This window comes from Anopheles gambiae, chromosome X (assembly GCF_943734735.2).
Source record: "Anopheles gambiae chromosome X, idAnoGambNW_F1_1, whole genome shotgun sequence".
Lineage (NCBI taxonomy): Eukaryota > Metazoa > Arthropoda > Insecta > Diptera > Culicidae > Anopheles > Anopheles gambiae.
Genome location: NC_064600.1, coordinates 21,938,866 through 21,954,327, shown reverse-complemented (window position 1 = coordinate 21,954,327; position 15,462 = coordinate 21,938,866). Strand labels below are relative to the sequence as shown.

Here is a 15,462-nt window from a genome sequence, read left to right as displayed (position 1 = left end):
TATAGGAGGCTCCGAGCTAAACCTCCACATTTTACTTCACTTTTATAAGCGATAGATTTTTGTTAACTCTTTAAACACCGTGTCATATAAATTCGCATGACGGTTTTGCTCACCGGTCAGCTTGGCATCTGACGCTCAGTGATTCTCCTGAGAACGAATGAGGTAGGAAAGAGAGAACGAGAACGACATGTGCTACACCGCTTACCGCAATGGAACAAAAGAGTGATAACAATAGCACAAGAAACTGTCGTTCTCATCGCTCTCTTGCCATGCGCTACGTGCTCACTCGAAAAACTGTGACGTCAGGCCGGCGGTCAAAGTGTTAGTGCAGATATGAAAGGAAAACTAAACCCTTCTCCAAGTAGTAGGGGAAAGCGGGGCAAAATGGGCATGTTGGGCAAAATGGGCAACCTCTATTTAAGTATTATTTGACTACAAATATTCTTTACAATGCTCAAAATGTATTTTTTAGAGTGTTCTATTAACACCATGTAAGTTTCATAACCCTAACATAACAAATAACCAAGAAAAATGCAAAATAAGGTTTAGTAGCATAGTGATGTAATTTTTGCCACTTCCAAAATAAGCTTAAATCAGTGTCATAGGGATGCGTTGAAGTTTTACATGATATATTTTTAAAGAAATTATATTTCTTTACAATTTGTCTGAAGAAAGCAAGGCGATTGAATGCGTATCTTACTAATGTAACAAAAAATACAAAAATGCTACACATGGGGCAAAATGGGCAGTTACTCTTGGGGCAAAATGGGCAGATGCTTTTGACATACGGCGATTGGTGAGGCTATGGTGTTGTATTTTTCGCCTCAATAATGATAACAGACACAGCTTCAAAAGATTCGATTTTGTAGATTTGAAGGTGTAAAAACTGTTATAATTTTGATAACATATTTTTGGAAGAATTTTAAGGGCTTTCCTGAACAGCAAATCAAAAGATGGAGAGAAAATACATTGTACGAAACGTGCGCAAAACCAAAGACCATTACCTAAGCGCAGTTATTGTGGCCCATATTGCCCCAGTGTTTTGACGTGTCACAGTTTGTTTACATATGCCCATTTTGCCCCAGGGCTATGCCAATTTTACCCCGCGTGTAAAAATAGCTTTTCGTAAAAATCAACTCTTATTTTACATTGTTTTCATGATTTTAAGTTGTTGAAAGAAACAATAATGAAAGAAAGACCAACAGCTACGACGAATAGGGATATTGAAAGGGCGACGAATACGTAGAGGGCGGAAGGGAACATAAAGAGGGAACAGAGGACTGCAGAAGAGATTTATCGGTGATGCCGAGCATAAGTGAGGATGTCAACAAAGGATGTCAAAGATATGGAAAGACGGGCTACCAGCGTTTCAAGACTCAGAAGCTTACACATAATCTTAACTCTTGTGTAATCTTACGTAACATAGAAACTAAGGACCTAGGTACCATTCTTGACTCGTAACTCTAATTCCGTCAACAGTATTCTTACGTCATCAACACAGCTGCTTAAAACAACTGTTCGTCGCTCTAGTCCGGCCCATACTCGAATTGAATGCGGTAACATGGTCTCCGCACTCTAAGAACTGGTCCACACGAATTAAGAGTATTCAAAAAAAATCACAAGAATAGCTATAAGAACCTTAAGATGGACCAGCCTTTAACAGCCATTTATTTTAAAAGTCTGAAGTTTTAATAACGACAGGCTATCATTTCATTGTTTAATTTATTTCAATGTAAAAGACTCTTAGCTTTGTAAATCGACCAAATGCGTATTTATTTTGAAAAACTTCTATAAATAATTATATTTTTAACACTGGACATTGGCTAGTATTTGAATAAAGTTTTGATTTTTCGCACTACTGGAAAAAAACGATGATGGACAACCTATAAATATGCCAAATAACCTGTAAAATAATATTAAAAAAAACTGCCATATAAAACGACAGAATATTTTTTCGCAAACGAATTCAAGATTATGTAGTTGGTATTCATAATAAGATATTCATAAAAAATGTGATTTAATTTTCGGAACTTTTAAGGAAACTATGGACCCCAGTTCGATCCCCCGCTTAGGGGCCCGAGATGGATAAATCCGCCTCTGCTCACACCTATGCGCAGACGGCTCAGCCTATCTGTGTAATCTACAACATACGAAAGCAAAAGCTTAGTGTTACTTCAAGTTATGGTTTATGCATTCTAGTTAAAGCTTTGCTACGCACAGCCATGGCCACCTGTCTTTTGTGCGCTACTTAGAATTATGGTTCTCGGCGTTTCACAGCATACCCTCCAACGTGAGCTAGCGATTCCACAGTATTTGTTTTCTGCTGCGTTTGAACTCATTGCACATTTTTGATTTGATATATGAAAATTCATTTTCATCACCTCAATTTTTTTGACAGTTTCTTTAAGCACCACAGATGCCTCACGCAAGAAAGAGATAGCGCCATGGAGGAAAAAGCACGGACGACGCCTGGCAACCATTGGCGGTCCAGCGCACTAACACATCTAAACCTTCAACAGCCCGCTCAGGCGAGGGGTAAGAAGCAGGGCCAGGAACGGGTAGCTTGACGAGTTACTTAACAAATTCGCTGTAGGGTGGAAAGAGAAGGCCTGAGAAAATGGTTGAAAGGCAATGATTTCTTCCGTCGCTTTGCGCAACGAGAGGTGGTGGAATCTAGAATCAAAATGTGTAGAGACCAGGTGGTCGCACAGCATGCTTTTTATAACCAAATTTGAACAGGACGTGTGAAAACTTTTACTAAAACAGATTTTCTGGAAGCTTGACGACTACACAAAACATTCTTAAAATCTGCATTCAGAAGCAGAAGCGATAAAAATCAGCATTCTAAATACATATACCTTGGGATAAGCCCATCTGCATACTTTACCCTCTTTAATTTTGTCTCTCTTTACTTAAACCCTCTTTAATAGCTGCTCAAAAACTGCTATACAATGCAAACAGCTGATAGGCTGAAATATCAGCCTACGGTATAAAATTGGCAAGGGGCCCATCTTGTTTGTCCATGTGCAATCGCTTGTTTATTTGTGAAGGATAAATGTTTGCATGAATGTAAGAATGAATGTGTCCAATGTGTATAGATGAGTAATCGCCATTGACGACAGACAGAAAATCATTACTTGAACGTTCTTGCACTGATTAACTAGAGAACGGGAACGATAGGCCTCGGGGCCACGGGGCTTTCTCAAGCTGAGAAAACATTATCAAGCACTCATTTAAGTTTCTCAAGCACTCAAATCTTGTTCTCAGACGCGAGGCCGTGGCCGTCGTCAATTTTTCTCACTTTGAGAAACTGATAAAATCACTCATGCTTTATTTGGAGCTTTAAATAGAAAATATATTTTTGATCGCATTTTTTTATTTTTTTTTCAATTATAAACATTGAATACATTTTTCAAAGTGATTTCCGATAAACAAATAGCACAATTCTCCATGTTTCAGTTAGCCGATCGCTGCATCGTCAACTTTCTCAAAGATTATCAAAGATTCTCAAAACCGATTTTGTTCCGATTCGACAAACGCTGAGAACGAGGATTTCTCAAAAGCACGATCAGCATGAGTGCTTGAGAAAATGAGCGTTGAGAATCCCCATGGCCCCGCGGCCATACAGACCCCCGCCATGTCATTTGACTAACTTAACTGAACTTTACTCGGATCACTTCTGAATTCAATGAAATGTTTGAAATCCAAACGATACAGACCCGTGCAAAACCATTTGGAATACTGAACTGGAATGGAAAACCTCAAAAACTGAATTATGTAGACCTTCACTACGCTTATAGGACCACCCAATCCATAGGACCAAATCGTCCAAGTACACCCGGAATAAGGTGCCCTTCCATTTCTCAGCGAAAGAAAGGCAATATGGATTATAGCGCCATGAAACATAATTGTATTTTCACGGCCCCTGCGCCATTAAACATAATTGTATTTGTTTTAAGCAACACGGCCCCTTCGTTCCTTTTAAATGACCTTTGACATTGCAAATGCAGCCTTTGGCCATTTCAAAAGAATAAACAGAGTTATCAAACGATACAACTAATCTAACCAAAAATGAACTCTTTAGTCTTATCTTACCGGGTTTCTCTAGCCAGTTCAACATCGGAAGCCAACAATTCAATCCCGTAAAATACATTTCAACAATACCAATGGGAACTCAAATGATCTGTCATTGGTTGCTCGGTATACGCTCGACATTCATTTGACAAAATTGAAATGGGATTTTACGGATAGGCAATGAAGCTTACAGTGTTGAGTTGGCTAGAGAAACACTGTAAGCGTCATATCTTGCATTCCTTGCTCTAAAACTTGCAAGTTTAATTATCATTTTACTGGAAGCAGCAAATTTAATAAAACTAAATTCATCCATAGTAGGCATGTACAATTTTACTCACCTACACGTTAATTTCACTGAACTGCCTTCTGGGACTATGACATCTGACGAGGTATCTTCGGAGATAAAATCTGGTGGAATAACTACATCTAAGTAACCTATCTGTTGTGGCATTGAGACATTGATGTGAGTTGTTTAATTCCGCACGTTGTTGCAGGATCATGTAAAAAATGGAAAAAAAATGATAATCATAAGAGTGTTATTATTGTCACAAGAACATATAACAAGTTCAAATTAGCTTGATGTGATTATTTACGAATGATATCGATTACAAAATTCATTGGTAGTAGGATTTATTTTAATTCTTGGGGTGGTGGCACATTCCATACGCTTGGTCTCACAACACCGCGGTAAATAACTATTGCAACCATTTAGTTCGCAAGAACACATAAAAAATGAATGAAAATGTGTGTCGGGACGATCGCCGCTGCTACAAACGGATTTCCAATACCTAATATCGTTATTCAATGTTTTATAAAAAATATTTTGCTATTTTGAGTTTGCAGTAGTTTAATATTACTCTAACTTCTCCTGTCTGGCGTAACGTTCTACGCGGACATGCCAGCCTATACAGGTATTCGAGACTTATTTCATTACCACACAGCCGGATAGTCAATCTTTGCTACGGAGAGACAATCCATTTTAAGTTTGAACCCCATATATATATAAAATATTACTTTATATTAATGTTTATTATTATTATTATTTATTTATTTAATCTTCAACGGGCCGTATGGCCTAATTAAGATGTAACAGTTCATTAAAAACAAAATACATAAAAAAAACAAGATTTGCATCGCAATTCACTGCGGCCACGGCAAAAGCCGGTGACGTTCCTTGAAGCACTGAGTCGAGATGTCGAAGTCGAAGCAATCCGAGACAGTATTGAAGACAGCCGACATGCGGAACATAGGGTCAGACCGACCAGCGCTGGAACGGGGTTGAGCGAGCCGTCGAGTTTCTCTAGACCTAAGTGTTCGGGATGGTGCATAGATGTCGACTCGATGCAACAAAGGCGATGAGTCGATAGAGCCATTTAGCAATCCAGCGATGAAAGAACACTGTGCATTGCGTCTTCTAACCGAAAGAGGTTCAAGGCCTATAAGAGGGCACCGCGCAGCATACGGAGGAAGATTATTGCGATCCTCCCAGGGAAGTAGGCGTAGGGCATATCGCGTGAGTTTACGTTGAATCGCCTCAAGTCGAGCAATTGAAGAAGCAGTAGTTGGGCTCCAGACTACGCACGAATATTCCAGAACCGAACGAACGATACAGTTGTAGATAGCTTTGATGCACATGGGGTTGCGGAATTCATTAGTTGTCCGGATAACCACGCCAAGTAATTGATTTCCTCTGGCTACAACGTCATCGATATGCTATTTAAAGTTCAAACTAGAGTCGAACAGAACGCCCAGGTCTTTGGCATGATTTTGTCGATTAACTGCAGTGCCGTCCATGAAGTAGGTACCAGTGACTGGGCTCCTGCATCGACTAAAAGACACACAGTAGCATTTCTCGATGCAGATGGTCAGTCCATTACGATTGCACCACGAACAGAAGATTTCGATGCAGTCTTGCAGGAATGTACAATCACATGTGTTGTGAATAGGCGCAAAATTTTTTGCATCGTCGGCAAACCGACTAACACTGTCGGGAGGTAAAGCGAGGGTAACATCGTTTATGAACAATATGAAGAGAAGCGGGCCAATATTGCTTCCTTGTGGCACACCCGAGCTGCTGACTATTTCTTTGGACATGTGCTTATCAATTTTCACGATGTATGTGCGATTAATTAGGTAAGACTTAAGCCACTGTACGAGCGAGCTGGGAAATCCTAGCTTATCGAGTGTAGCGAGAATAATTGCGTGCGGAAGAGAGTCGAATGCTGCTTTCAATATATGTATAAATTGCTTCGACTTGAGCTCCGGCATCAATTTGACTAGTGCAATAGGTTACAAATTCAACCAATTTCGTGGTAGTCGACTTTTTTGGAAAGAATTCATGTTGATACGGGTAGCTGCGGCATGCATATAGCAGATTTTTGTATATCACTAGTTCGAACACCTTGGCAATGGCACACAACGATGTAATACCCCGGTAGTTGATGGCATCTGTCCTGTCGCCCTTTTTGTAAATAGGAACCATCCAAGATTTCCTCCATGTTTTGGGAAAGTAGCCATTGGCTAGCGATGCATTGAACATTTTTACAAGGATAGGTGCTACTGTCGTTTGACAGCGTTTCAGCACGGTAGAAGGAATTCCGTCGGGTCCAGGAGCGAAGGAAGGCTTTAGTTGCATTAGGGCTGATAAAACGATCTCACTATCGATGAAAGGAGTACTAATGTTAATTGCGCCAGCCGGAGTGTTGACGAGAGCAGCATCAATGGTATCGGTATCATTCATGACCGGTGAAAAGCAATCTGCGAAGCGATCCGCGAAGAGATTGCACATTTCATTAGTGTTGGCACTTGTTGCTCCTTTGTACGTAATAGATGTCGGTGTATGCGTGGATTTTGTTTTGCTCTTGTAGAAGTGCCAAAACGAGTCAGGCCACCTGCAGAGGTTACTTTGAATCTTACTCAAATATGTGCCATATCGAAACCTTTCGGAAAGGCACCCACCGTTAGACAAAAGCTCCACAGTACGCTTGCAAAATTCCCCTAATCGATTGCAACACTCCCCTAAGTCAGCGGTCGACAAAGTCCGGCCCGCGGGCCACATGTAGCCCACCGCAACATTCAATCCGGCCCGCGAAAGCATTCGACTTAATTTAAAAGATTGGAAAAAACAATTCGTATTCAATTTACAGGAGATTTTTTAGAATGAAATGTTATATCGTTGTATCTTTCAACTTTAATTGTATGACGAATACATTTCAACTATACTGACGGTGCACGTAATGTGCTTGACGGATCAGTATACAGGCGTCCCCCAAGTTACGACCCCCTCGAGTTACGACGATTCGCAGATACGACGATTTTGATTTTGACAGTTAAAAGTTGTCATTGACAAGAAATTGATGTATTTTTTTGAATATCTGGGCTGATAACCATTATACACACATTTCCAAAGATTCCACAACTACCCTATCTTGAATATCTATATTGTGTACGATTTTTAAAATATAATTATTACATTATCAAACATTATTTTAAATAAAATACACGATATCATAAATTCCAACTCTTCAACTTCGGTTATAAACTTAATATTCATAGATATTCGACATACGACTTTTTCGACTTACGCCTTGCTTTGGGACATTTTTTCGGTCCCAAATACAGTCGTATCTCGGGGGACACCTGTAGTTGAAATAGAATTCAATATGTTATAAAAACATTGCTCCAACGCGACAATAAGTCTTTAAGAATGGTGGAAGAGGCAAACGAGATTTTGTATAGAGGAGATACACTAACGTCTGGCAGCAGTAGATTTTTTTATATTTTGCATGCGACTTTACGGTGAAATATGTTCGACTTTCGCCAACGCAATACACGCAAGACAAACGGGGCGACTATGGGCTTCGAACGACGAGATCCGTTCGCCGCGGTTGTCTGAAGGCGCTCACTTGGCGCTCAGTTTTAAAATAACGTACCATTGAGAGACCGTAAGAAGCGCGTGAAAGAATGAGTTCTACCTGCCGGGGTCGAACGTTCCCGTTTGTATGGGGAGAAATCTGCGAGGTTTTGCGCTGCAGATTCGCTTTCTGCCGAAACCGATCGAGAAAGCGAGCAGAAACGTCTGAAGAACCGATCGAAGCTCTTAATCGATTGAAGCGTTTACGGTCGTTCGAGAGAGCGCGTTGTATGTGTTTATCTCTTTCTGACCAAAAAGCGACCGTGTTGGCGTAAAAATGATAATGGCCGAGACATAGGTCACACCCACGTTCTCTTTCTCTCCTTCTTCTCCTCTTCACCTCGCTTTATCATTATTGGTTCTTGCTCTCAAGCTATTGAGCGAGAAGTTGAGAAGTTTTCGATAGCTTTGTCCAGCGGGTTTGGAACGAATATTAGCTGGTATCGCGAAAGAATTGGTTTAAAATTAACAGTCGTTAAAAATTAACCAAAGTCGTTAAAAATTGCTAGAATTTGGCATCGCGAACGCTTTGAGTTCATTTGTTAATTTTAACGACTGGTCCTATGCCACCGTTAAACAAACGACTGTCAAGAGCGTATGCGATACAAATTAACAGTCGTTTAATTATACTGCTCGAATTTTTTCCCCGTGTTTGCCTACCCGCTGCGCAAAGCGACGCAAGAAATCATGGAGTTCTGAGAATTTCATCATGCCATCTTTTTCCCTCCAACGGCAAATTTGTCAAGCAGCTCGTCGAGCTACCCGTCCCTGGCTCCGCCTCGTACCCCTCGCCTGAGCGCGCTGTCGATGGTTTGAATGTGTTGGTGCGTCAGACGGCCAATCGCTGTCAGCCGTCGTCCGTGCTTTTTCCCACCATAGCGCTATCTCTTTCTCGCGTGTGGTCAATGCTCATGAGTTGCTGTGGCGCTTAAAAAACCGTTTATACACATTGCGGCGATGAAGTTGCATTTTTACAAATCAATCCAAAAAAGCGCAATAAGTTCATTTGCTGCAATATAAAAATGACTAAGGAAAAGCTAGCTAAAGCTTGAGGGTTTGCTGTGCAACGCGCAGAACCCTAATTCGCATTAACACATTCAGCCCGGCGCGGATTTTCATCAACTTTCCGTTCCACCAGCACCTAGAACGCAGGCTGGAAAGTTCACTGGCAGTCCTTGGGGCCTGCCATCGATATGAACGTGTTAAGCATTAAACATAACTTTTTTTTTGCTTTTGCTTTTGCAAAGCTTTTGCTTTCGCATGTTGTAGATTACACAGATATGCTGTGCCGTCTGCGCAAGGGTATGAGCGTGCGTGTGTGTGCACAACTGTCGCCAAATGTAATTTCTTCCGGAATGTTATGATCCATCGGTCAAAGAAAGGAAGGTGTGCATGATAGTGGCGGATTAGGGGAATCGGGGTCCCTAGGCGGAATGACGAGTTGAGGCGCCTCTAAATGGTAACTGATGACAGGGAGGAGGGGGGTACTGGCACACAGCTGTTGGGAAATAGAACAGTATACTTATATTACCGGCGGGGGATGGGGGGGCCTTCTCGGGAGATCTTCTTCGACCGCCTAGTCCGCCTAACGGTAGATCCGCCGCTGGTTCATGACAGTGTTTTTTTACTGTAGAGTGCATCCTTCCCCCTGCCTGCAGCGTATGCATCGAGCAGGAGACAGTGTGGCAGTATGCAAGTTGCCCACTGGATAGGAGCGATCCCGCGGCACCTCATTACTCACATCTGCATGCCCGGCGTGGGTTCTAACCGTGTATGAACCGTCCGCCGTAGCAAGAGCTGACTATCCGGCTACGTGGTACTCAAGTCCTGAAAAGGCCGGTATGATCGCGTAGGCCATAATGACAATAATAATAATAATAATAATAATAATAATAATAATAATAATAATAATAATAATAATAATAATAATAATAATAATAATAATAATAATGAGAAGAAAAATTTAACATAGCAGTCCACACTCGGGGAAGGACTGCCGGCAATCGGCGTCATGATAACGACTACTAACCAACAAGCCACCAGATTCTGGACGGACAGGTGCAGCACCATACGCGCACCGTAACAAACAAATCCAGAATCCTCTGTTGTATGGATTCAATTCAAAATGTTGTTTCCACTTGCGTCCGCTAGCTGAATTAGAAATAAATGTGCAACAAATCACACGCATGTTTGCTTAGATCGTGTGTCTTTTTAATACCCCCAACAGCAGAGCCGATCGCAAAGATGCCAATGCCAATGGTTGTGTTGTCTCTCAGGTAGCGAGATCAAAAATGCGTGGTATTTTGTAGCCGCAGCGGATGAAAATGTACGCATCAGAATCAAATAGTTTTGTGGTTTCCAAACGCACACACACACACAAACACACAAACACGCGCGCGCAAACTCACACACAAATACGCGCGCGCAAACTCGCACACACACACACACACACACACACACACACACACACACGCACACCTGCATGAACGCGCGCACGCCAGCACGCACGCACGCACACACACACGCATGTACGCGCGCCCGCGAGCATGAAAGCGCGCACGCCAGCACGCACCCACGAAAGCGCGCTCGCGAGCACGCACCCCCGAAGTCGTACAAGCACGCACTCCCCCCCCCCCCCCACTAGACCACCCCCCCACCCTCCACGCATGATCGATTACAGCTACCTTATCGGTAGAACGGTTGGTTGAGCTTTCTTGTAGCATCCTCATCCCTAGCGCCGGGCGGGGTGGGGAATCGCGACATGATAGAGTGAACGGCCACTTACCCCGCGCTGTGTGTGTGTGTGTGTGACGAGACCCGAAAACGCGAGAAAGATTTCGGCACATTAAAAAAAATATTATATTGCCACTATACATTGTACTACATGATGCTTAGAAGGTCGTTGAAGCATCAAACATGTTCAAATAAAAAAATATTAGATTAGTGTTAGACGTTCTCCTACGCTTGTTTTAAATAGGCTTCTTCACCCTCAACTGGCAGGGGCATCGAATGGTCTCATCAGCAGCGGCACGAAATAAAATAAACCATCAATACACCGATAACACTTTGAATCCCAATCCAGCTTCTGCCACAGCGTCTAAAGGTCACACACAAATTAATAAATGCTAACACCCACCAATAACAATACACAACCGCAATGCACATATGAGTATCAACGCATACACCGCAACAGCCAATCAGCTGGCGGCGGAAGGCACGGACAGAAGCGCAAGTAAGGCAGGGCAGGGTGAGGGAGGGAGATGAAGCGGATGAGAAAATGGGCGCCAATTTTTTTAAATTTTTTTGACCGTTTTTTTTGCTCCGCCACCATAAATAGTTCGTCCATTTCGCCCACAGATGACGCTAAACTTGCTCGACCCAGCGCAGAAATCGCTGAAGTCCAGCGCGGGGATCGGGCCAAAATCTGCGCTGGCCAGCGCAGATTTTGGTGCATTTTCTGCGCTGGAAACTGCTCGAATTTGCGCAGCGGGTATATGCGATATCGAGCAGTCGTTAACTGTTTTGACGATCGTTTATTTTAACAGGAATGAACAACAAATGAACTCGGTTAAACCAAAATGAACTTTAAACGACTGTTAAAATGTGTTCATTTATTCGCGATGCCGGCTATTGTTTTCAATGTTACGTTTTGATTTAAATGATTGAAGTGAATTGAACTTATACGAAGTATATATATATATATATATATATATATATATATATATATATATATATATATATATATATATATATATATATATATATATATATATATATATATATATATATATATATATATATATATATATATATATATATATATATATATATATATATATATATATATATATATAAATATATATAAATATATATATATATATATATAAATATATAAATATAAAAATATATATATATATATAAATATATAAATATATATATATATATATATATATATATATATATACATATATATATAAATATATATATATATATATATATATATATATATATATATATATATATATATATATATATATATATATATATATATATATATATATATATATATATATATATATATATATATATATATATATATATATTGTAACGTCCGGACTAATATCGCCCACTGTGCACTCAACCTGAATCCCGAACGCAGCGGTATAAACGCGTTATACCTTGACCGCTGGAGCACCCGGTGTGCTAGATGAACTGTCATAGAATAAAGCTCTCTTCTTGGCGCGACATTGAACGAAGCAGACGTAAGCCACTGACTTCTGCGTATAATTATTTGTGTGCTCTTCCGAATTGTGCTAAATCTTATTAAAACGGCCAATTAACCTTCCGCCAACCGTAAAACGCTTGGTCGTTACATCTCAGAAGTGGGATTACCAACAAAAAGTCGCCTACAAACCGCCTGCAAGCCGCTTAACCAGCCGGTCTACGTGTGTCTGTGTACGTGTGTGCGTGTGACATTACGCCATCTCATCAAATGGTGGGCAAAGACGAACTTCGCCGGGCGCTCATCGAAGCCGGCGTCGACGTACCGAATACCGCCACCCTCGCACAACTTCGGCAACTTTACGCCTCTCTCGAGCTGGTCGCTCGTTCCCCCCGTGCAGCGCAGCCCACCACCTCGGCCATGGCATCAGCCTCCGCTTACGCAAACCATCCCGAGGCCGCCATTTTGTATCACCCTCATGAAAATGGCGGTGACGCCGTTAATGATGCCGCTTCGACGAACAACACCACCGACGCCAATGCTAATCTGCCCTCCGCCCAAGGTGTAGCTGCCGCCCTTCCCCGCTGTTCCGACGATATGGAGGCTCACCTCGAAGCGCTGCGAATGCAGCTACAGTTAGCCGAATTGCGTCAGAAAGTGCATCAACTCGAGGCGCAGCAACCGACCGCCGTTTGTGTAAAGGATTTCGAATCCTTCATCGAGCCGCTTGATGCTGAGAAAAATTCCGATGTCATCCGCTGGTTCCGTGATTTGGAACGCCTTTTCTCACTCCATCGAGTATGCGATGCGGACAAATTTTTGTTTACTCTTCGGCTCCTCACAGGCACGGCAGCTAACGTCGCCAAAGAATTTGACGTCACCACTTACGACGAACTGAAAATGGAGCTTATCGACAACCTTCATTTCGTCGCTACTCCTGAATCTGTGTACCGCCAACTCCGCAATCGTCGGCTGCAACCCCAAGAATCTGCCCTCCGCTACCTGTTTGATATGCAGCGCATAGCTGGCCAAGCCGACATTCCTGATTCGGAACTGATCCCGATCGTCATCGATGGATTGGGAAGCCCGTCAATTACTTCAAGCCTGCACTTCATGCCCCTCACGATGGAAGATTTCCGGAAGAAGCTGAAGCTTTTCGAGTCTTGCCGTCATCTTCGAGCCATCAAGCCCCCTTCCGCCGTTGTTCGGGCCCCGATGAACAGCCGTATGGAACGGCCCCTAACGTCGCAGGAACCTGTCCGCTGCTTCAACTGCTCCCGATTTGGACACCTTCAGAGTGCCTGCTCCAAGCCGAAGCGCCCACCCGGCGGATGTTTCCGCTGTTTCCAGACTGGGCACGTCTACCGCAATTGCCCTGAACGTCGGGCCAACGCTACTGTTGAGGGCGGTATTAGCTCGGAGGATACTCTCGGCACAAACCAAGAGGTGAGTTTGACATTTTTACACCCTTCTACTAAGCGTACCACCCTCAATCGCGTCCGTTCCCTTCTCGATACAGGGAGTCCTGTGAGCTTCATCAGTGACACATTAGTACCAGCTAGGCTGCTAGGACCTCTTTCAACAACTGAATACTGCACTATGGTTAAGGGACCACTTTATTCTCGAGGACGAATTAATTGCACAATCCAGTTTAGGTATCATTCTGTTCGACATTCTTTTATTATATTACCTGGAATTGCGTGGCCTGTCATTATTGGTCGCGATTTACTTAATTCTCTTAACATTTCTCTTACTTATTCATCTTTTTCAAAATCATGTATTACTAAAACCCCGTTGACGGAACTTGAAGAAGTTGATACAACTCTTCCAGAAAAATTAGAAGATGCTATTAGGAGTATTTGCTCGCTCGATGTAATCGAAGCCGAAAATGAACTGGATTTAGGAGATACTCTATCCTTAGAGCAGCGTTCAATTGTTATTTCTATTATCAAGAATTCATACCTCAAATATATTTCAAACACTAAACCACTCGTACATCCAATGAAAATCAATCTAACTCATGATACACCAATATTTACTAAGCCGCGAAGACTCTCTTATGGTGAAAGACAGCAGGTTAAGCAAATTGTTGATAAACTGTTAGCAGAAAACATCATCCGGCCCAGTAATTCTCCTTATGCTTCTGCGCTTGTCCTCGTTAGGAAAAAGAGTGGCGAGGTTCGTATGTGTGTGGATTACCGGCCCCTCAACAAAATTACAGTTCGGGACAATTACCCCCTACCCCTTATCGAAACTTGTTTGGAGCATCTGTGTGGAAAAAAATTCTTCAGTTTGCTGGATTTGAAAAGCGGATTCCATCAGGTCCCAATGAGTGAGGAGTCTATCCCCTACACTTCTTTTGTGACCCCAGATGGTCAATTTGAATATCTGAAGATGCCATTCGGTCTTCGTAACGCCCCTTCCGAATTCCAACGTTTTATTAATTCTATTTTAAGGGAATTCATTGATGATGGTAGAATAGTAGTGTACCTCGATGACATCATCATCGCTTCTACTGATCTTAGCTCTCACTTCAGTACTCTCCGGTCCGTATTAGAAAAGATTAAGCAGAACAATTTGGAACTTCGTCTTGACAAGTGCAAATTTGTCCATGAAGAAATAGAATACTTGGGCTACAAAGCTAACTTTTCTGGAATTCAGCCTAGTGATAGGCACATTAAAGCACTTACTAATTATCCTATGCCCACTAATTTAAAACAACTCAGACGTTGTCTTGGTCTGTTTTCATACTTCCGACGGTTTGTCCCATCTTTCTCTTGCATCGCTAAACCTATGACAAAACTTCTTCAGAAGGACGAAGTATTTAACTTCGATTCAAATTGTGTGCATGCTTTTGAAACCTTACGTGACAAACTTGTGCATTCTCCTGTCCTTTCCATATTCGACCCAAAACGGGAAACCGAATTACACTGTGACGCAAGTTCCTTTGGTTTTGGCGCTATTCTCCTTCAGAAACAGGATGACAATAAGTTGCACCCTGTTGCTTACTTTTCCAAAACCACTTCAAAAGACGAGTCCAAGTTACACAGTTATGAGCTTGAAACTCTTTCCATCATTTACGCTCTTAAGCGCTTTCACACTTATGTTCATGGGCTCCCCATTAAGATAGTTACTGACTGCAACTCTCTGGTCGAGACCCTTAAGAACCGTAATGCTTCCGCTAAGATTGCCAGGTGGTCCTTGTTTCTGGAAAATTACGATTATACCATCTGTCATCGCTCAGGCACTTCTA

The 15,462-nt window shown here is 42.0% G+C and overlaps 1 protein-coding gene across 11 annotated transcripts in view; it reads right to left on the bottom strand.

Annotated features, from left to right (window-relative positions):
• Positions 1 to 15,462, bottom strand: part of LOC4576145 (lachesin) — a 233,599-nt gene that overhangs the window by 86,665 nt on the left and 131,472 nt on the right. For 10 of the 11 annotated variants that reach the window (XM_061641127.1, XM_061641132.1, XM_061641083.1 and 7 more), the window contains one exon: positions 4,413 to 4,513. In XM_061641127.1, coding sequence (XP_061497111.1) covers positions 4,413 to 4,513 — 101 coding nt within the window. Of the gene's footprint in view, positions 1 to 1,991; positions 2,588 to 4,412; positions 4,514 to 15,462 lie in introns of those variants that run through there. The other variant, XM_061641138.1, reaches the window with a different exon arrangement.